The 23,717-nt window shown below is 38.9% G+C and overlaps 1 protein-coding gene across 1 annotated transcript in view; it reads right to left on the reverse strand.

The window, feature by feature from the left end:
• Positions 1–2,082: 2,082 nt before the first annotated feature.
• Positions 2,083–23,717, reverse strand: part of DOCK8 (dedicator of cytokinesis 8) — an 87,902-nt gene continuing 66,267 nt past the window's right edge. Inside the window, exons 34-48 of the mRNA XM_027709739.2 lie at positions 22,152–22,248; positions 20,717–20,851; positions 18,617–18,769; positions 17,362–17,520; positions 16,482–16,582; positions 15,836–16,028; positions 11,077–11,220; positions 10,073–10,204; positions 8,897–9,031; positions 8,626–8,715; positions 7,939–8,175; positions 7,165–7,308; positions 6,033–6,139; positions 4,995–5,162; positions 2,083–4,383 (exon numbers count right to left, since the gene is read on the reverse strand). Coding sequence (XP_027565540.1) covers positions 4,320–4,383; positions 4,995–5,162; positions 6,033–6,139; positions 7,165–7,308; positions 7,939–8,175; positions 8,626–8,715; positions 8,897–9,031; positions 10,073–10,204; positions 11,077–11,220; positions 15,836–16,028; positions 16,482–16,582; positions 17,362–17,520; positions 18,617–18,769; positions 20,717–20,851; positions 22,152–22,248 — 2,059 coding nt within the window. The 3' untranslated portion in view covers positions 2,083–4,319. The remainder of the gene's footprint in view (positions 4,384–4,994; positions 5,163–6,032; positions 6,140–7,164; positions 7,309–7,938; positions 8,176–8,625; positions 8,716–8,896; positions 9,032–10,072; positions 10,205–11,076; positions 11,221–15,835; positions 16,029–16,481; positions 16,583–17,361; positions 17,521–18,616; positions 18,770–20,716; positions 20,852–22,151; positions 22,249–23,717) is intronic.

Consider the following 23,717-nt stretch of genomic DNA (forward strand, 5'->3'; position numbering starts at 1 on the left):
TCCCACTGAGCTCTCATAGGCAAACAGAAATTTCCACAGATGTTCACATTTGGGAAAGCTGGAAATGTGTGATAGAAAATCTTCCCTTCCAGTTGTTTTGCAAGTGTCTGTTAAATACAAAAGACATAGTCCTCCTTTCATCCAGCTGAAATACCTTGTCCGTCTGATTATTAGGGCTTAACTTTCTTTGTAATTTGGATTTCATGAGTAGTAGGCATCCAGTGCACATTTAGAAATATTCCATTAATAGAAGTTGATACGGAAAAACCTTATTCCTGTAAAAAGACATAGTTCTAAAAGAAGTATTAGATCCAGAGATAGACAGAAATATTAAATCAATTTTATAGCATAAAAAAAATGCTGTATAATGATTTAGGTATCTTCTAAGTTTGTAAAGGGAAATTTAAAGAAAAATAAAAGTAGAATTCAACTTTCCTTTTTTTTTTCTAAAGGGATGATTTTGTTTTAAAGGGTGCAAAGCAGCAGATTGCTTAGAACAGAGAAGCAGAACAAAATGTTACAACTTTCAAAGCTTTCCTAGAAAAATTACTATTGGGGATCTTTGGAGGTTTAGTTTGCTTGTTTTGATCAGCTAAACACTTAGTTTGAGGTTTTCGGGATTTTTTACTGAGCATTACTGAGTGATGACTTTGTAAAAAACTTCTTCGAGGTTACTTTTTTGATTCTTGAACACTTGGAAAACAGTCTGGTTTTGAATGAAAAATGAGTCATTTAAACCTCACTAAGAACATGACGAGTCACAGAAACATATTCAATTCACTATGTCAAGTGCTCAATAAATGCCAGAATTCACTGTAACCCTCCCAAACACTAACTGGGTTCTACTGTGAGAGTGTATTACCTTTATTCATGTAATCATAAACAACTTTTTTCACAGGGGCCCTTCTCCTTTCAGTGCACTGATTAGACTGGAGCATTACCCAACCTGAGATGACTTATTCAAGACCTGTTGATTATTTTTTAATCACTCTGTTTAATCGGTTTAAAAGACAGTTAAAACATAGTCAGCCAAGCTACTCCCTGAGTTGCCCCACTCCCAAATTCAGTCCTAGGGGCAACACCCTATGAACACTCTTTGTATGTGTATCTCTCTACCAGAAGGCATCAGCACTGTAGTGCAGTAAACTCCAGTAAAACACTATTATTGTGTGCTTCCTTTTCATAACAAGCATTGCTTTGAGAGATTGTAGCACCTAAAAAATCCCTAGCTGGCTCTGTGGCAGGCTCTCTGCTAAGCTTTAATTCCCTTAGATGAAATATTTGAGACGATACTTCAAACAGACAAAAAGTAAAAGAAAAACAAAAAAAAGTTTAAATGTCTGCTTTCACTTTTCCAAACCTTCACAGCTGGTGAGAAACCAAATAAGAAAGCATTCAGCTTCCAGGAAGTGGACATGTAACCCAGACCTACCAGTTTTGAGTGATAATAACACCGGTTTTCACTGCTGGTCACTGCTTGCCCCTGTGCACTGCAGGAGGATGGGGCATGGCTGGTGTGGTCAACAGAGAGGCACCCATGCTAAGCCAGAGGATTCCTGCCCCATAACCAGCACCATGCTCCCTAAAACTGGTGCTTGCTGATGCTAAATGCAAGAAGTAAGAGCTGTGGCGAGCTCTGGGCATGTCTAGGTCAGGATGGTGTAATTCTGTGCCTCACCTGCTGGTTCCCTAAGACAGCCTCAGCAGTTTAGCCCTGGACCTAGTGTGGACAAAACTCTACCTAGTCTTGAATCACCCAGACACTGAATTCAGGAATCAGGAGGGTTTCTGCTCTACAGCTACAGAACAGAAAAAGAAAGGAGGGCTCTCCTATCACTGAGTGTCCCACTGACATTTTTCATGAACACTGAATGAAAAAACAGTTAGGAAGCAACTTGTTACCTGTCATTGCTGCAACAGACACAATTTATCCTAAAGACTGCCCAACACATCTGTTCTCTGCCCAGATTTTTGTATGTTTTGCAAAATGGTGCTTCTACAAGAAAAGATTGTTCCTACTGAAATTTTCTTTCTAGCTGTGTTCTGTTGAGGTATAAGGTGCAACACAAAGGAACTTCTGAATATCCTGTGTAACAGTCACTTTATTGCAAAATGAGTATCATAAGGTAGAAAATTTACATTTGAGATAATTCAGCTTTTGAAAGAAATGTACAAGCCATATTCCATTTGTAGAAGGGACAACATGAAATACAAACTGAGAGCAAGACTGGCCAACTGACTGAGGGGTGCTCAGCTTGTAAAATGTGAGTGAAGAGTGCTTCAGTATTCATACTATCTTGAGTGTTATTTCACTTTGTGGAAACACTTCATTACTTTTACCTAGTATATTGTACACCAGCAAGGGATTTTGTTTACTTGAGGTTTCTGTTAATTAGGCTGTAAAGTATAAGCATCTTGTAAACAATGAGGTTGCACTATGGGGTTGATAGATTACAGTATTCTGACCTTTCTCCTCAACTGGCTGTTAAAAGTGATAGATAAAGGGCTAGGTTCTGATAGGCAGACATCTCATAGCTTCAAAACTTTGGGAAATTAGTAAACTTTTTAATTTAAAGCTGTTTCAAACCAACTTGAGTATAGAGAAGCCACTCTGCCATGGAGGCGTCTTTTGCTCTGAGCTTTTTATACCATTTGCTTATGTACTTTGGATGTGTTCACTTCAAAATCAGAAAGTACTTATTCCTGATTAGTGCATTAATGCATTAACAAGCATTAGTGCTTGTTAATAAGGAGGGAAATTCTTTTCTTACACTCCAAGTGCCGTGTAAGTACGGTTTATTTTGCCTATTTCCATGTCTCCTATTTTTTGATCATCCTTGTGAATCTTCTACATAGCACATTCAAAATCTGACACAAATGTCAATGAAGTGCTTGGAATATTCCTATTACCAAATGCCAAGGCTGCAGGTGACTGTAAAAAGTCAAAATGTTTCCCCTAAATTCAACAGCCTCAATCTCCCCTACACTTTCAAAGCAAATAGGCCTTGCCTTTAGAAACACATGGCATCAGCTCACAGAAAATTCACTGTCATTTTTTAAAATGAAATATAAAGGAAAAAATTCCACCATTAAATTTAACATTAAATTCTGTGTTTGGGCAAATGGAATTGGTTTCTCTAATCAGCATTAAATTATAATTTCCAAAACACTGAAAACATGGATGGGAGGAAGTAATATTGAGGGATGCTTTTATGGAATTTGGTTTCAAAATACAAATATTATGTGGTAAGCATAGTCACAATACAAATTGTGGCTCTGTCATGGCCTCACTAAATGAGTTCTAATCTCTCTCAGCATCCTCATCTGCAAAATTGTAACAACATTTTCATACTTCAGAGAAGCGCTCTAAAGGTTATTTAGCAAAATGTTTGCTTATGGCTCAGAAAATACTAACTATTAGGTATTATAAATTATGTGCTAATTTCTCTTAGGCTGCAGTAAAGCCTGAGCTAAGTGCTTTGCAGGAAATCCCCACTGTGAGCTCCTGTGGCTAATTTTGGATAAGGCTATCTACATAAAAGCATTGTATAATAAAACAATCACTCATAGCTTAGCATCTTCTTTTTAAACTATTATATGTTAGCCTCTCTGCTAAATATGTCACAGATTATTAGGAAACCCAACTGTATAGTCTGTATACTTAGAAAAAAATTTAGAAGATCTGTAAGAATTATTTATTACTACTTCTTGCTTTTCAAGCTTTGGTTGAGAAAACTTGTGCAGAACTCCCTGCAGTTAAGGATCATGATAGAAACTGGTGACAGAAACTGACTGAGGAAATTATTCTTTCCTGAAGTGTCAACTCAGCAAACACAGAGCAGGGGACCATGTTTATCCTCATTAAGACAACATTTAGGCATGTGATTAACTTGCAGCATGTGCAGCATTGCCAAAAGCACATAGATAAATGCTGCCTTGGAAAAGGACCACAAACACATACAACTTGTCATTCTTTAGACATGTTATTTGGATTCACCTGAACCAAACCATGCCAAGTTCTATGTCTGTTAGTTAGTGATGACTTGTCCACCCCTTCTGCAGTAAGTGATTATTTTACAATATATACAAAAGTATCTAAAAAGCATCCCCTTCGTTCCAAGCCCTCATGCTTTGTGCTTGATTAGGAATTATCCCCTAGTTTTCATTCAGTGATCTTGTGTAAATGCTTTTCTGCATGTTGCCCAGAAAGCGCACATGCTGTCCTGTGAGAGTTTTCTGATTTCATAGATGTGGAATAAAATACTCCATCACTTCTGGCTTGCAGCATGAAGCTCTTCCTTGGCCAAAACAGCTGGTTCTTAGGTGCTTTGTGAAGAAGTCTGGGCATCGTATTTCCTAAAACTGTGGTTACGAAAAGATTCCCTGCAATGAAATAAAGTTGGCAGATGAAAAACAGTCCAAGAAATACCTGCCTTGTGAAAAGGAGCAGCTGACAAATCTTCAGCTGAAACATGTTATGTGCTGGCAGGTCAGAGTTGTCATTCCTTCTTCTCCTCTCACCCCACACTGGGCACAGTGGCTTTGTGAAGAAGCATATATTCATAAGAACATAAGACTATTCTGTCTCAGTCATGTGACTAAAAAGATCTATGTTTTCTTGGAATGAAAGGATCATTCTTAGTTCATGCTAACTAATACCACATGGTGCCATACCTGTTCTATCTACTTCTAGCTTCAAATGTAGAAGAAATCACAAAATGTTTCCAATATCTTTTCTTTAGGGTAAGGAGGAAGTCTTATCTAATGATGCATTAAAATTACATAAATCCTCTACACCAGGAATGAGCAGCTTGAGAAACACAGTTAACACTACAATCAGCTCCAATGGAAGTCAGCAGATTTCTTTAATCAGGAATGGAGTTGGCAGTGTATATTATGGCCTGGTTTCAGCAGATAGTGAAACTCCCTTTCTTCCTTGCAAAAAATAGCATATTTTTGTATACCCACAACAGATAACCCTGCCCTAATTGTACCTTGTGCTATGGACTTTCACTACAGGTTTGTACAGCTCTGGAATCTTCCTCTCAATCATGGGCCTAAGATTCTCCTTCAGCTTCATGTAGTTCCTTTTGAGCTCTTGATGATATTCCCGCTGGTCAGCAGTAATAAGTTGCTTATTTTTCTCCACTGCTTCACCACACCTAGGCAAAAGAAAAATCAAAAAGGAATGTCACGTATCATCTCTACTTCTGTTAAACTCATTCACTTTGTATTAGGTATTTTGAACGGACAAGGATACAGGTCTTTTGATCTAGGCACTCCTCTGGTAACTTGTCAAGACCAAAGTGATAATGAATTAATAAGAAACCTCTGTCTTTTCCAAGTACACAAATTGAGATTATATTTTTTAAACATCAGAAAAGCATGACAGACCTAGTAAAAACAAATATAATGACTGCAGAATACTGAGCTAGCTGCCTACTTAGCATAAACAGATGCAGTGACAACAGCAGAAAGCAGAAGCTGTATCTGTTGCATAAGACTCATTATTTAACTCAAGCTTATGCTTCAGCAATTATGCTTTGTTTGGACTAAGGGGAGGAGTACTGTGGTATGAGAGTATGCTTGTTAAGATTTACCAGCATATCTGAAGCAAAGGACATATATGTCTGCCACTACCACTGTGTAGGTTTGACAGATAGGGTCAAATGTTTTCTTATGAACACCTTTCTTTATATCTTCTAAATGTCACTTCATTGAAAGTAAAATCAAGGGTGTAGTCTGAAATGCTTGATTTCTGTAAAAATGTCAAAAGATAAAACAAATGGAACATCTTAATTTATACATTATTTGTTCAGAGTGTTAAAATTTTCTCCCATTTGGGACGCAATACCTACCTAAGCATTTGACACGAAGCAGAGATAACAAGTCTGGCCCAAGTGTCTAAAGTGTGAGATGCCACGATTCATGATGCTAACTTGTATAATTAATAACTAGTTATATTATCGTTGAATTATTGCTATTATTGACTTTATTGATGCAATTCAGCATTTCAATTTTGTTTTACTGACCTCATTATAAACTCTTTGAAACACAACCTCAGCTTGTTGTGATGTCGATAAAGTTTGGGGTCTGCTGGAATTTCGGCCAGGAACACTTGTGCTACCTCTAGCGGTCCCTTATAGGAATAACACAGGAAAATGTTAAAAACACTTAGACTGAAAACAGACCACACGTTGTTCAAGCTGTTTGTTATTTCATGAGTGGGATTATGAAAGAAAAAAAACCATGCATAGTTACCATAACAGGTATTTGCTCCCTTACCCCCGATATTTCCTTTTGCAAGCAGAGTTTTTGCCCATCACATCTTATCCTCTCCTGTTTTTATTTCTCCTCCAGCCCCACAACAAAGGGAACAGACAAATCCTGCTCAACAGAGAAGAGCTGGGATACTGACAAACCCGGTTAGGTTAGAGAAACACAGCTCCTATGTGTGGTATGACAAGATCTCAAGGGAGTTAAATAAGCCCAGCACAGAAAAGGACCACTCTTTCCAAAGCTTATAGGAACATGTTATTTCAGACTAGACACTTTGGTTGATGAAGAATCTGGAGAAATTGAGAGTATTTAGGATTTTAGCAAAGAAACCAAGCTTTGTGAAATTGCGCATAATACCAAGTTTTTGCTCAGTTATGTCTCCATGCTTTCATTAAAAAAATTTTAATTGCCTGGGGTTTTTTGTTAGCATGTATATTTATGTTATAGTTATTGCATCTCAGCTTTCTTTTTGGGCATTCAGGTCTTGACTTCATTTATTGACTTAACTTCTGTAAAACTGAGTTTGCAGTGGTCCCACAGCAGAACTGTTACTATTATTCCCATTGCCCAAGGATATATCTGGAGTGAACAAAAGGGCTGAGATGGCTAGCGTGTTAGAAATGGAAAATACTTGGTTGCATTCACAAGGCTTCTGTGAGCGTCTGCACCTACAGTCAAGGTGGCGTTTCCACGAGCAGTTTCACCAAAAGCATACCTAATGAACAATATACAACGACTAAATATCAAGGGCTGAAGTTTAAATGCACATTGTGACTAAACGTATCTGACTAGATGTACTTCTTCCAGTGCAAGAGATAACAGCAGAAAAGAAACAATGAGAGAAGTACGCAGAAGCTCTTCATCTGGCTTATTTGGATCCCTTACCTGGTTTACAGTGGCTCCAACTGAGCCCTGCAAAACCATCTGGAGCATTTTGGCATCTGGTGGTTCTTGGTTGGTGGCTGCAGTTAGTTCCTGTGTTTTTTTACGCATATCTTCAATGGCAACTTCAATTGGGGTTAAAACAAACTAATGGAAATGGAAGAAAAGATGCTTCATTACATTAATCACGCATGCAGTTGACTTGTTCTAAATCTGACAATATCACTATCATTCTTCCATGTCAAAAGCAATAGTTGCAAAACCCAGGAAGACTGTTCGATCTAAATGTCTTCTTGGAAGATATCTGCATCTGATCCAAAGCTCTTTCCCATCTTATCATTTGCAATAACAGGGTGTGAATCAGACTCCCTGTTTGCATAAATCCATTATTATTCTGCTGACTTCATGTCTGAAATTGCCCTTTCTACAGCATAAAGCTTCCCATCTCTAAACCAGCTCTGATCCCAGTCTAGTTCTCTGACTGTACTTCTAGCTAATTCTACTTTATCAGCTATAAACAGAACTCCACTCGTCCTCCTACGTAGCATTACAACTAGGAGGCCAGAAGAAGAATGTACAATTACTATCCTTTCTTCTCCATAGTAAGTATCTATTTTGCATTTTTCTACCTTTCTGTAACACTTCTGTTTATGAGAGCAACATCTGAGAAATTCAGCATTCTTTTTTTTTCTGCCAAGCATAGAATTTGAAAGTCTTCCTACCCAGAGACTCATTCAGCCCCTGAGAAATTAGATCTTGTCTTCAAAACCCAATTACCTCTTCTCTTTCAAGGACATTAATTCTAGTTTTGATGTAGGGGAAAGCATGCGTTGTGGTTAGGATGGTGTTCCTCTTGTATTGCTCACTAAGCTCTCCTCGGGGACGCCCATCCTTGGTGAAAGGCGTAGTGTACATGAACCGACAGATGTTGAAGTTCTTCTCAAAATAGGTAACTCTGTCCTTCATCTCGTACTCATCAAAATATGGCTCCACAAAAGTAATTTGTATGTATGCCTATGAAAAGAGGGAAGAACCATTACACTACTTTACAGCTCAAGGAGTGTAAAAGGAACGGCACGTGAAATATCCTGTAGTTCGCATTGGCTAAGGATGGTCTGGAAGACCACAGAGCTGCAAATCCTTCAGGGATCCTTCTCTTATTCAGAGTTGATGAAACTTGCATCTAGGAGGGTACAGCTTAACCTGGATCAGGACCAGAGCAGAGACCAGAGATCAGATCTTCTAATTTTCATACTCTGTGATAAGCTACCAAACAAAGCCTGTCACATAAGCTTTAACACTCCTGGGCACAGAGATATAGTCAGGTGGTTTTTTTGCTTTGTTTTGTTTTGTTTTGTTTTTTGGTGCCTTAATGTTTAAGCATAAAAGTTGCAAGGGGGGCCCCCTCTCTTCCTTTCTCTTCTCTGACAAAGCACTCAACACTCTTGGTAGTACTTTCTCTACCTTATTGGGATCCAGCTTTCTTCTGTCAACAGGAGCAGAGTCCTTAATCACTTCCACAGCATCCTCCCCAAAACACTGGCCATAAAATCCCTGGAAAGGGAACAGAATTATCCCAAAATGTTTTTATTTAGAATGTTTTTATTGTACCTTATGATACAAATCAGTTAGTTACTGATTTTTTATATAGCAATAATACTATTAGGAGTGTGTGGGTTCATTGGAAAGTATAACATAACATTTGAGACCATCTTAACAATGTTTTTATCTTTACCTCTAATCTGTGAGAAATCTCAGGAAGCTTGGTAATTGCAGGCTCCTTATAAACAAATTCCTGTTCATCCAAGTCCCCAAATTTGGATCCATAGAAACCAACACGGAAGTAAGTTCCAAACATTCGTTTTTGACCCTAATTATTAAAAAGAAAGAGGAAATTTACAACTGATTTTTTTTTTATGTGAACGTTGTAGTATTTAGATGCCATTTTTTTCCCAGTTGATGTATAAAAAAACTCACTAGTCCTACATTTTCCCCATTTCAAAGCCACTTCTATATATCAACAGTGCAGATGGATTAGAAGCACAGAGATCACAAACCATTACATCACGGCACTGTGCTGTCTCTCCCATGGGAGACAATTCTCCACAAACTTCCCCAGCGCTAGTCCTTCCAACGGGCTACATGACTTCCCATGGTTCTCTACATGACTGCTCCAACATGGGTCCCTTTCCAAGGGGTGCAGTCCTTCAGGCACAGCCAGCTCCTGAGTGAGTCCTCGACACGGTCACAAGTCCTACAAGGAAACTTGCTCCAGCATGGGCTCCTCTCTCCATGGGCCTGCAGGTCCCTGCCAGGAGCCTGCTCCAGTGTGGGTTTCCCACAGCATCACATCCTCTTTCAGGCATCCACCTGCTCCCACGTGGGGTCCTGCATGGGCAGCAGGTGGATCTCTGCTCTCCCACTGACCTTCATGGACTGAAGGGGGACAGCTGCCTCACCATGGTCTTCACCATGGGCTGCAGGGGAATCTCAGCTCCAGTGCCTGGAGCATCTCCTCCCTTTTCCATCTCCTCTGACCTTGGTGTCTGCACAGTTGCTCCTCTCACATATTTTCATTGCTTTCTGCTCTGAATGCAATTACATCTCTTCAATAACTTCTTTTCCCTTCTTAATTATATTGTCACAGAGGTGCTACTACCTTCTCTGATGGGCTCGGCCTTGGCCAGCAGCAGGTTCATCATGGAGCCGGCTGGCATTGGCTTTGCTGGACACGGGGAAAGCTTCTAGCAGCTTCTAATAAAAGCCATCCCTGTAACCCTCCCCCTCCACTACCAAAAGCTGGCCACACAAACCCAATACACATGGGTTCACAGTTTTATTAACACCAGTCTTAAACAAACAGCGTGACCCAGCAATGTGTCTTGCTAGCAGTGCTTTGCCTCACAGGTACCTTATTAATTATGCTGTCAAAGGCCTTCTGTAGCTTGCTGTGAGTCAAGGTAAGCTTCCTGAAGTCTCGATGTGCCTCCAGTATGGGAATGACGATTTTGTACACCTCATTCACAGTTTCATACAATCCTCCCTTGGGAGAAAATAAAAAAGGAAAAAAAGAAAAGAAGAAAAGAAATTAGTCCCCATGCACTCTGAAAAGAAATTACATCTCCATTAATGCCTTGTCTGAAAAGAGAATTTATGGGACTTATCTGTTAATCTGCTATGTTGCTTGTTTTAGCTTTCTAAAAACTAGTAAAATGGGTAGTTTTGAATAGCAAACAACAATATGGATGTATTTGGGATTTCTGATCTGTTGGGCTCTCAAGCCTAAACTCCTGTGTAGGGCACATGGTTTCTACTTCAGGATTAGAAGAGTTAGAAATGCAGGACAACCAGAGCTGTGTCTGGACGAAAGGAGCCCAACTGATATCTTTAGAGGTGCTAAATCACACATTTTCTTTGTTATGTTAAAATGATAAGCTACTTCAGTATTAATTAATACTTCAGTATTAATTAATTAATATCATGACTCTTTACATGGTAAGTGGAAACTATAAGACTGGTGGTTGTATGCTGTGCAAAAACATAGGAGTAACTCTCACATGCTTTGTAAAAATTATAGTTTAAGCAAGATTTTTTCTTAAATATACTATCCCATGAAAATATTAACCAAAAAGCTTCGTTCATGCCTGAGACAATCACTTTCTCTTGATGCTGCCTGTAGTATGCACAGCAGAGGTAGATATATGGCTAAACTAGGCTACCTGAAAAGCCTAGCTTCATTGATCTGACTGAAGCAGGACTGGGATGGCTATAAGATGTGGCCTCTTGTTATTTGGAGTGCGGCAGATCTGTAGCACTTGGTTTAGCAGTAAGACTTTGTTTCCTCATGCACAAGAAAATATGGATGTGGCCCAAGTAGTCCACTATCCCCTCCTGGTGATTTTGGCCCTCACTCACCGTGCTGAAGAGCTCTGCAGCTTGTTCCAGCAGCCCTACCAGTCCACTTTCTGAGAAATACCTTCCAGAACATATGCCATCCTCATCTGGAGACAAAACATCATCTGAAACAGCAGATTCCTCCAGCACATTGGTTGAAATGTTCTAAAATACAACAGAGCACAGAAATCAGAAACCTAGATCAACAGTATATTATAAAGATCGAGGCAGAAACAGTTTCAACATATTTACATGATAGGAAGAAGAATGAGGTTATACAAGTGCAGTCAGGGGACACACAGTTAAATTCCTTTTAGAAGTGAATATAACATCATAAATCTCCATAAATGGCAGATCATGAGTTTTGCTACAAGAATCATGAATTTTCTTTCTTGTCTAAGGTTTAAAAGGCAGGCTCCCATGGGTCTCAAACTGGCTCTCCTCTGGTGGCTGGATTTCCATGGAGCTACAGTGAGCTCAATCTCCAATGCCTCTGCGGTCACAACCAATGTGCCCTTCCTGCTGCTGGCACCTGGGGGTGGGAAATTCCAAGCTGCACTCTGGACCTCCTGCCACCTGCTTGAACTTAACTTTACTGCTTGACTTGAGCTTTCAAGTTTTGATTAGAATTCTGCAAGCAGAGGAGAAGTAGGACACAGACAATATTGCTCTAAAATCTCCAATAACTGAATGCTGCTTCTTTTTTCATCCTCTGCCATATTACACTTTGATCCTGCAGAATTTACTTGGTTTCTTGTTAAAGTTATCATGCATTTAAATAGAACTAAATGAAGTACACAGTGTCAGTCACTGTTTCAGGATTCTAAACCATGAAATAACACGTCTATTGTTCTTCAGGATTCCTTTGAATAAATGACACTGGGTAGCATCCACATTAAAAATTTTATAATACATAGAAGTACATGTACATTAACACCAAAATATGTGTGCATACAGTATGGGACTGGCATATGTAACTTTCAACAGCAGCAGAAATGCTAAGCTTCGATTTGCTATTAATTAAAAGGAGTTATATTAGTGTCATAGTGTCTCACTTCAGCAGAAACTGGCAATGACGATCTGTCTGAGTGCAAGATGGATGCCAGCTGGCTAGCTAGCTAAGTCCTTAAAGACATCTTTATAAAATGGCAGAGACACTGAGAGCTGTTACTATTGATCAGATTCAGATAAAGAATTGGCACCACACATCACTAGCAACATTGGACTTCCCCCTTGGGTTTTGTGGATATATTTATTTCTCCATGGGTGAAATTTACTCCAACCATGCTGCCATCACAGTGCCTAATCTGCACATCCTGTCAGCTCCACTGGAAGGGTGAGCATAAACCTCAGGACAATATTCACGGGAGTTAAGAATATGTCTGAATTTTGGCCAGAGGGAAAACTGCAGCACATGTAGCACACCCATGCCACTTTTTCCCTACCAGTCTCATTGAAGATAGTGGCTTCAACCAGACTTAGCCTCACATACCTATGGCAACTCTCAAACCATGCTGCAGATCAATTTCTGGTTTTCCTTTCTTTAACAGTGGCCATTAAGGACTATTTTCATGTGATCTCTGGTGGCCTTTCCCCCCGCCCCTTTTGTAGCAAATGGAAAAGAGTCCAGAGAAATGATTTATTCATGAAAGTAACAAGAAAGTCACAGACACCAATTATCCTTTATTCACCTTTAACTAATGTCAGGCATTTTACAGTCCAGGCACTCTAGCAGGAGAGAGCCTTCATGATGTACTCCTAGTGCTTGTGTGATCTTTTGCAAAGTGGGCATGGCTCACCAACTTTAGCCTTGATCTACCTTTCATATTGAAGAATTTTATATGTCCCATATATAATAAAGGCAATATATAAATTGCCATGTACTTCATCAGCAATTATTTTGGACTTCACAAGGCCTAGTTTTCTTTAAGAAAAAGAACCACTTATGTAAACTCAAAAAACCCCGTGATCCCCAGCCCATATCACCATCTTAAATGTGGCCATGGTAACCTGCAACCTAGATCCCCAAAACAGCAAAGTCCAATTAAGCTACTGCTGAGCCACGACTAATTAGCTCTGCCTCAGCAGGTAGACACACACACACTAAGTACTTATCTGTGGTAATATAAAATGACTTTAAAATCATTCCATATGCAATTCATATTCTCACTAATTTTGCTTTATCACTTGCAAAGGGGATTTAGTGTAAACATGAATTAAGCTCAAAGGGAATTTCACTGAAAGTGACTCCATTCTGATTTTGAGGGATAGTTTTGTCTGGCACAAAAGGAAAAGTGTTAGTCTAGTGATAATCAGTTTTCTGAATGCTAACAGACTCACTGCAGAAGACCTAAGTCAACTGATTTGATCCTTTGCTGCCTTATTTTACTCATCTGTAAAAAGGAGATAACACTTCTGCTCATCCAGAATAATATTTTTGTACACATTATTATCATCCTCAATTCCACAACTAAATATATATCACTGATATTAATTAATTTCATATCTGAGCCAAATGAAGAAATGATCACAGAAAGAGTCTAGGGCAGAGATCTGTAACTCTGGGTAAAGCAAAGGCAATCTGCGTAGTCTTTCTCTCTTTTAACAAGGTCAACTAAGTAAGAACTTCACAGGTGCTACAAAACACAAACCTGTTTGTAAAGAATGGGAGAGCTCTTTTCTTGAAAGCCTATGTAGAAATGCAAAGTGTTATTATAGTTAATTATTGTTATTGAGCAAACTGAAATTCAAAATTATGCTGTCAGATGAAGACTTGTGCAATCAGGTTCTGGTCATTGAGGCATTTTACTACCTCTCTCCTATGAGGCAACTGTTCCATTGGCAAACACATATTTACACAAGGATTTTGATGAGAGAGATTGATTTGCTGCTTTTAAACTCCTACATTTTTGCTTTCCTAGTGCCTTGTAGAATAGACTTCGGATTGCTAAAATAAATGAAAACATATCCATTCATGGCAATCTGCATAGTTTAGGAGCAATGGAGGGAGGACTTGCATTCTGGTCAAATGTGTTGAGTTTACAAGTACTCAAGGCAGCCTGGGAGCAGAATGACATTGGGAAGGGAATGCAGAGTTTACTTATATCTACATAATGATAGTATGTAACAAGCAGAGAGAAAAGAAGTAAATAGAAGTAATGAATGGAAGTTAGAAGATATACAAAACTGATAAGGGATGCAAAATGGTAGAAGTATAAATCTATGGCCGGAAGTTTAGCCAATAAAAAGAGTACAAACAGATATTCTGATATTGAAGAAAATCAAGAATAACACTAGTCCATCACCTGATTGCTAAGGAGGAATTGCAAATACTAATGCCCAACAAACTAAATTAAATGCAAAATGCAAAGTGGTTCAATCATGTTCACATTTACTATTTTGAAGGGAAAAAACCCTAAGTGGTATAGTTATATCAAGGGATGATGAATGCACCAACCTTAGAATTAGCCATTTCAAAATCACCTTGACAATAAAATGTGCTCTTTAACTGTTCAAAAGAGCTCAGCAAAAGGGTAATCAAGCAATGAATACAGACTTGCCATGTTTTAGAAAACTGGAGAAGTTCCAGAAGAGGAAATACCCTTTGGGGTCACATTTTGTTAAAAGTGTACAAGATGCAGCAGATAGTGGTAGGTTTACCAGACTGCACCAGGACAAAATGGTGGAAATCCTGATACAAAATTACTAAAGAAAACATTAAAGGGATTGTAGTTAGTCTGAATCAACACTAGACTGCAGAAACCTGATACTTTCTAAAAAAAGAGATTACAACCTTATAAAGGTAATAATAGATATCCATACAACATCTAAGCTGATTCTGCAAAATATTTCCACTAATTAGTTGACATGATTTATAACCATTGCAGCCAACACTCTGTAAATTAACAACGGTCTCCACTGGTCTTAGCAAATAATGATAAAGGAGGAATTATTAACACATGGGAATGTATTAAGGGTTTGACTATTTCTATTTTTAATAGTATGTGAAAAAAAAGTAGTAAAATCATTGAATTTGCATATGAAGACAGTTCAGTTAAGAGTGACAAAAAATGCATAACTTGATAAAAAAGTATATATATCTGCATTTCAAAATGTCTAACTTTAACAATCAAGAGTTATGCTTTCATCTATGTGATGTAGAAGAGTAAGGTGAAAAACAAAACACAAGAAAACTGTCTGGAAAAGATCAATGTATTACTTAGTAAAGAGCTCAACAACCCCGAAAGAACCAGTAGAGTCTTTGGAGAGATAATCTGAGAGCTACTTCTCACACTGAAAGAATTCATGGGACATTTTTATTGGACTTGGATGTACTGTGTATAGACTACAGTGATTGTGTTATTCATCAATCAAAAAGGGCTGGTTAGTAATTCAAGGACCATCAAAGGATTGGAGAATATGCCTAAAAGAACTGAGTATCTCCAATTACCCAGATTATAAGAAAGGAGTTTGAAAGATGCATCTGTCACAGTTGACAAGCAACAGCCCTAAGAAAAGGCATGTGAAAACAGAGGGGCTCTACTTAGCAAGTCAGAGATTACAGTACTGAAATGCTGGAAATAGAAGTTAGAAGCAGCTGGATACTAAAGGACTGGGCTTTATCAGCATAAATCATTGGAATAACCTACCAAGAGTAGTGTTGCTACACTGCCATTGTAACTTTTCCCCCTCATACATGCATTTCTACTTTACTTAACACAAGAAGGAATACACACATCAGAACACATCATCCCAGTCTTATGTGGTCAAAGCTTTTTACCTGAAAGCTGACACTGCCCACTGGGAGATAGTTTCGATCCTCAAGCATGCTCAGGTACTCTGCCACCAGTGCTGCAGCATGGACCAAGCACATGGCTGCTTCTGTGTAGCACTTCCTCTTGGTGTGCTTCTCTGCCATGTTCTGCAGCCAAGTCAGCCTCAAGTCTGGTGATGTCTGGTATCCTTTTGCAATTCTAACAACAGAGGGCAGAAAGGAGCTGTGAACAATCACTCCTCAAATAACAGAAATACCTTCATAATTCTTCACCTGGGTGAAATGGAGGAAGCCATCTCTGTCTTTATTCTGTATAATTCACTAAACACGATACAAAAGAAATGGTTAGGCAGTGGTAGGCAGGATACCCAGGGCCCATGAGGATAGTAAAACTGCTGCACCTAACATTCTTCAGTGTTTACCAGTCCCTGACTCCATCCTTGCTCAAATATATGCCGACCTCCCAGTGGTTCCACTGCAGTGTGCTCACTGCTGCAGCCTGGGCTCCCTGTGACAGATCAGCTGTGCTGAAGAGGGAATGTACAAATCCAGAACAGCTAGAGGGTTTGTCCACACCACATCCCTAAAATGCACAGGTCTTGTGCTCACCTCACTGCAGAATTCCCTCAGTTGCAATTCTAAACAGATTCACCTGTACATGAGGTCCATCAGCATCTCCGGGTCTTCCTGAAATTCCCTCATTTTCACTGTATCTGATAGGATGCTGTTCAGATTACACAGTAGCTCCTCTACCTGCAGGAATATAAAGATCAATGTGCATTTCTCAGGGGTTTATTTTTTCCTTCTGGAAAAATAACAGCATATGCACCAGCTGATGTTACTCTCTTTAAGTCTCTTTTACCCAAGGGAATGTCAGGATGCTGAATTGCTGCAAGATATGTTTTTTTTTCAGCTATATTCAATGCAGCAAAGACTGCTGACATAGAAAATCTTACACACATATTTTTATTAATCAAAATGAGTTGAAATCCTTTGATCTATTTATTTCTGAATGAAAAAAAATCAAACCTATGTGCTAATAGAGTTCAGCTTTAGTTGATCTTTGACCTGATAATAAACCAGATGTTTTTGTAAGTCTTCAGCACAAGCTGAGTTACTGTAAGAATTTTAGCAAATCATCTGACAATTGCTTGAAATGTTTTTCATTATTGCTGCCGACACCTTATGAGTTGGCAAAGAGAGAGAAGTTTCCATGGTACTTGTCTGAAAACATAATGAATCAAATTCCACCTTGGGATATTCTTACAGTTCCTACTGGGGTCCAGAAGAAAGCTGTACTCAAAACTAAGAGATGATTCTCCTGTAATGTGATTTCAGAGGACATTCTCAAGAGTTTATACTAAGGAATTAAGTCATCCACTTCTTCCCTGCTTATTGTTGTGTAAACTCATGCAATAACCAGTGCATCCTTATTTTTGTTGCTTTGAAAGACCAAAATCTAGAACTCGCTTCAAGCACACTCCTATGTGAAAGCTCCTGATAGAAGACATACGTGTTAAAGAAGATTTTACCTGGATGGGAAATGGAGTTGCCTGCATATCCGTATCTTCCTCTGCATAGGCTAAGATGGTTCGTAAGGACCGTCGAAGGAATTCCTCATTAAACTCAGGTGATTTTCCAACCAGAGAAGCTAGTGACATGGTCACCTGCATCTTCACTCTTGCAAAATTCTTTCAGAAGACAAAACAACAACATGAAAGAATGATGGCTGCACTGCATCATGCATGTCTCTGTCTCCTGTTTAAAACAAACACACTTTCTCCTGCCCACATTGAGTGCATTAAACTTGCCACTCATACAAGTGGCCTGTGGTACTTCAAATCCAGTCCTGCTTTACCCATTTAAGCCAAAGCTTCCTAATTCTGACATGTCTGTACTTTGGGACTAGAGTGTTCTTTCGAATACACATGAGACAAAGGGAAGTCAGAAGCACCCCTTCCCCTCTCTGCACAGGCCAGTGGGTGTGATGATCAGATCACCCACAAAGGAGAAGAGGAAGCATGACTGGGAAAACATTCTGGAAACAGGTCTGGGAAGCAAAAGGCCTCTGAGGGCTTCAATTGGTGATGCATTACACCTTGCTAATCACAGTGTCTCCACAGTACATTTTTCTTCTGCAAAGAAGAAATATCCAAGGCCTACATATCCAAGGCCTTTAAAGTAACAACTAGTAGAGTTGTTACTTTAACAATTGTTAAAGATTGTTAACAGTTTAGACTGTGTGAGATCAGATGCTGTCCAAAATGCTAATGCATGTACTTTCATGCTAGAACACTATGAACCTACATGCATAATGTACACATTTTTATTTCATATGTGTGGCAAAAATCAGAGTCCCGTCCAAAGACCAAGGACTTGGCGAAGAATTCCCATTAATTCAAGTATGCAGTACTACTGAGATTGTAATTGCATTAGAATAGAACTAGACTGAGTAGTTGTGACACAGAAGTGAAAAAAAAAGTGAGAGAATGAAGAGTATTGCTTAAACATTGTATAGGCTTTGCTGTCAGAGGCCTAATGCCGTTCCGTTTGAAGTTGCATTTACAGATGTTGCAGGAAAAGTCACATTTTCCTAAACAAGGCAATGAAAAATAATTAAAACTACTTTTCCCCTACACTTCTAGCACCTCTCCTGGCTCAAATGTATGAAACAGCAGACCATGTGATTGTCTGCAGATGCATTCTATTTGCTATGGCAACTGCAGTCTCTGTTTCAATTGATCACAAAAAGGTGTCACAAAACATACTGCTTTCTAAAAATCTTACACTGGTAGAGCTGAAACTGTATCTCATGAGGAGATAGAGAGTGGCACAGGCTTGAGTCCGTGTAATATCTATGCTGCTGCTGCAGTGATGGAGAACTCTTTGACACAGGTCAGCACACTGTTCAACCTCCTCTTCAAACAGCAAATCTCCAAACTAAGGGAGACAGAAAACATTCATTACTCTCATTTCTAGCATTAAAACATCATTAGCTTAGTGCACAAAAATCACGGGATTCAGCAAAAGACTAAATTTTTCAAAATCAACATTTTATATTTTGTTTTAAATTTGGACTTCTGATTCCTGTGATGCTATAGGTTTGATTTTCAAGCTTTTCTACAGAAAAGAAGGGTTTGGAAATAGCCTTTGTGTTTTGAAAAAGAGAGAAACAGAGAGAATGACAACATTTCTCAGAGTGGGATGGCCCAAGGCACTTTCAAAAACATCAAATATTGTAAAATTCTTAGAAGTGTGTAGAGTTGCTATTCTCAGAATACATAATGGTTGATGAAACATGCAAATACTTCCTTAAGCATATGGAGCAATTACTAGCTTTTTACACCAACGCCCTACCCTTCCCCAGGCCTCCAGCATGTTCTTCCACCTACAGTGTGCCACAAAACTTCCACTGCCCAGCTTTCACACAAGACCCTCCTTTACAGCGTCTTCACAATGCACACAGCAGACAATAAGCTCAGGGGGCAAGATGTCTGTCCTAAGAAACTCTCACCATAGAAGCACAGATGCACCAGTACCATAACACACACACATAGGACTGATAAAGGTGGGTGAGTGAACACAAGATATTATTATATGGGTCTAATTTGCAGACCCATTTTCCAGTTCTCAACTTTTTTCAGTCCATTATCTCACTGTTTTATGTCTAATTTATATTACAAGCCCAGTGGCACAGGGTTTTACCATTTTTATTTGTAAAATAACATCTACATGCCTACAGTGTAATAGAAGTAATAGAAATAATTACAATGATTGCTTCAGAAAACACAGAACTGAGTCAGCTTAACTAGAAGATCTATTTCAATGAGAATAATGATTGCTTCACAAAATTCATTATTGTAATTGGAAGTTAGCTTTTAAAGATAAAGTACAATGAAAACATAATTATTAGTTTCATAACTACTCAGATATCTACCCAATCTACCAATTAGACTTTGTCACCCAATCTGCACTTGAGAGCAGACAGACATTAATTGGACAGGAGTATCCTGTTTCTTATTTGCATTTCAGAATAGTTTAGAGGAAAATCAACGTTTCATGGATTCTTCCTTTGTGGAATTGCTTTTCTTTGTTGGAGAATGAATCTTAAAAAGATTTTAGAATCTTCATGAAGCACCCAACCCATTTTGACCTACATTATGAAACATTGGGTCAATTTCTATCCCCATATACATTTCGAAGTTCATGTGGTTTTTTTATTTTGCTTTGTTTTGTTTTTGTTTTGTTCTTTTTTTCTCTTTTGATCTTTTGGTTTTGGTGGTTGTTGTGTTTTGGAGGTTTTGTAAATTGGTGATAGAGAAATAAAAGGGAGACTAGGATTTGGCCTAGTTTTCAGGTAGAACAAAGATGAAATCTGTCAACATCTTAGAATCTACTTAGAATTTTGGAACATATCTTAGAAGCAGAAACCTAGCATGATGCCCCAGATCTCTCATGATCTTTGATTTCTCTGCTGCTCAACTGGTTGGAAACAAGTCCTGATGATATAATAACTTAAATTTGACTTTATGGAAATTGTGCAAACCCTGGCATTAAGATTCCTAATTAAAATCAGAATGCATTTGAAATAAAATGTGTGGAGTCTTTTATCTTTCTATTAGTAAATCTTCTATATTTGAGAGCAGACTGCTAAACTCACAAGATTATTCCGACTCAGTTATTCCATCATGTGTGCTCAGTGAAATAACCTTACAATAGCTGCAGAAATCCTGTAACAACCCTATAGACAGTAATTTGTATTTACATATGCAAAATATATTTAAGGAATGCTAAAAAAAAGTAGTAAGTGCACACAGCTCTGCTCTAGAAATGCTGCTCTAATAATTTGATTGGAAGCAAGAAAACAAAAATATGTCAGGAGCATACCTTGGCAATGAGTGCTCTGAGTGTAGCAAAGCAATGAGTCAGGTAAGTGGTGCTCTGATCGAAGCCAAGAGAATTTACCAGGACCTTCAAAACTCCTCCCAAAAGATTATCTCTGCACTCTACCGCAAAGCTTGCCTACATATGGAGGAGAAAAACAATAACTGTGAGATAGTTCAGCAAGGAACTAGAACATAGGAGCTGAAGTTCTGCTTTCCAGTCCATGAGACATCCAGGAGTTTAGAATTTGCAGTTTTTTCACTTGTTAACATCTGCTTCAGAGGAATTTCAAAACAATTCTGTAGTGATCAGGAAGACAGAGCAGAAAATGTCCCAAACATTTCCCAATTTCTGCAGCCCCTCCAATGTATTTTTAAGCTCAGCCAGTTTCTGCAGTGATTCTTGAAGCTCTGTTCACATTTTGTCCAATCCTTCATGTACCTTGTATCAGGAACTGATCCTGTGACAGGCAAGCATCATCCTTTCCCTTGCCTCCTCATGCTCTGATTTCCTGGGCATCTAGGCTAATAGGCACACTGGTATGTTCTGATCCAACCCACAACCCAAATACTGGGTAGACTAGGTGCTGTGAGTGGTGTCATGTGAAAACAATGCCCAGTAGAACAACAGTCTAGTAGCTAAATGCTCTTCTACTAATATGTTTTCAAGCACCGAGTTTTCTCCTTGCTATCTATTGTGTGTGGGTCCCACAGTAGTATTCCCATATCCATGAATTTGGATTGTCTCTCCTAAACTGGGAGGTTATGGCTAAGCAGAGTCAACTATCACTTTTCACAGGGGTCAAAGGACCTGTGAAATTTTACTGCATCTGACTCCTAGCTGTTAAATACGTTCTGCACATTACATTGCTTTAGGAGGGTACATCTCTTTTCAGGACTCCAGGCAGGTGGGAGATACTTTCCTGCACAGAGCATTCAAGGTTAAATCTTTTTGTCTCTTAAATCCTTATGTCTAGGATCATACATGTGAGTATGATGTATGATGGCCCAAAGGCCATCCAGCACTACAGTTCTAGATTTCTAATATCTTCAGCTACATTCCTGGCATAAATGAAGGTTTTTCTTCTCTCATCCTCTCCAAACTCCAGGATCATCGTAAGACAGTGGAAAAGGCTTTCAAAAACATCTCCTGAAGACAAGGTGGTAGATTTCCCTTTTATTCACAGTAGTGCAACACCTATAGCAGAAAGGCCTTGTAGCGACAGCATAAGACAGGCAGCAATTTAATCTTTGGATTCATTCTTATTCATATTTTTCTTATCTTCTTTTTTTTTCTCTTCAAGACTATACAAGTTTACAGAAGATCTTGAATTAAAATATTTTGCATTGTCTAAGAAACAAAAGAAGAAATGAATCTTGCTTCCACTGTCTTCTGAGGGAGCAGGGACTGGTACCAAGCCAGCTCTGCCGTTTCTCACCTGGATGATGTTCTCTTGCATATCGAGAATGATCAGGTTAGCTTCAGTTGCCAAGTTTCCACTGATCAGGGCTTCTTGATCTAGCTCAGCTTTGGTCCTGCAAAAAGATGTCCTAATTTAAGCATGCAGACAGTACCCTGCAGACAGACAGCTGTTTAAACAAAGCCAAAATAGAAATGATACCATTCTGAATGATCCTGTAAGAGCAAACAATGACAATAGTGTTCAACAGTGTTTCTTCAAAACTATAGAGTCAGTTGAGGAAAGCTGATATTGTAGAAGGGAAGTCTCAAAGGGGACATCCAAATCTAGGCCTCTAGATAGCTCAAACAGATCCTTTTGCTTCCTTAATTGTCCTCTGGGTAGTGGCTACTCAATATCATGTTTAATTGTTCAATACACTGCGCTGTAATTTCTGAATACATTGCCTGTAGCAGGACACAAAAACCTGAAATGGAATAAGGGTAACTGTTCTGACAATTTCAGAAGAAAAAAAGTAAAAAAGGCAGACTAGGACAAAGTGGAAATTGCTTCAGTGCCACAGAAGCAGTGTTTAATGTAGGCAATTTAAAATGTTGATTCTTGAGACAGCAGGTCCACTGGGGTCAATACAGCAGTACCTCAGGCCATTTAAAAGAGAACTGAAATATGTATAAAATATATAGAAAATGGTGGTTAAGGCAATGCATAATACCTTCTTCACTGAGACTTAAGGACAATGTCTGCAACATAGCTCCTGTGCAGCTGAATATTCTAAGCATAGGTGAAGCTCCTAACAAAAGTGCATTTTCAGACATCTCTTTTATGCCAGAAACACAAAGGGGAGGCTTTGTACTTTTCCCAAAACTGCTCAAAAAATGTTGCCTGGCCAGAGGATACCTAGAGCTTGAGAACAGAGATCCTCTGACTTGGGACAAATTTCCTAAGGTGCATTTCTGTGGTTGGAGCAACACTCTTACAATCACACTTCTGAGCGACTTCAAAATCTGTAGCAGCTCTGCTACGTTCATTTACCCAAAAATAAAACCAGAAAAGTAGAGCCATCCTTTAGGGCACAAACAGATAATTCTGCTGATGGCTAGGAAAGGAAATCAGGGTAGTAATATGGTTACTATTTACAATGACTGACTCAAAGCAACAAAGAACAGAAGGATCTGCCAAAAGGATGGTGCTCTAATCAAGCCAGAGATCACTAAACATGAGCAAGAACTGAACAAATTGAGCGAACAGTGTAGCTGTTTGAACCACTTCCAGCAACCACGGAGCCTTTCACATTGACCATGCTGACTAGATCTTCCCTGACATTACACATAGTTTACAGCCGCTACTACAATCCCAAAACATTATCCTCCCTGACTCCTGCTAACAGTGCTTCTTGATATTAACACAGCATGTCAAACCCAGCTTAGCTGATTTCATGTGGCAAAGCATATACTACAGTACTGTATATAGTGAAGAACCCACAGCAACACCAAAATAAATGTCATACCAAGCCTCTGTGGAGTACTTGATACAACCTGTATCACTAACTAGTGTTTTCCACACTGTTAAGAAGAAGGAAAAAAT

This window comes from Pipra filicauda, unplaced genomic scaffold (assembly GCF_003945595.2).
Source record: "Pipra filicauda isolate LSUMZ 115617 unplaced genomic scaffold, ASM394559v2 scaffold35_size7292922_pilon, whole genome shotgun sequence".
NCBI classification, from domain to species: Eukaryota; Metazoa; Chordata; class Aves; order Passeriformes; family Pipridae; genus Pipra; species Pipra filicauda.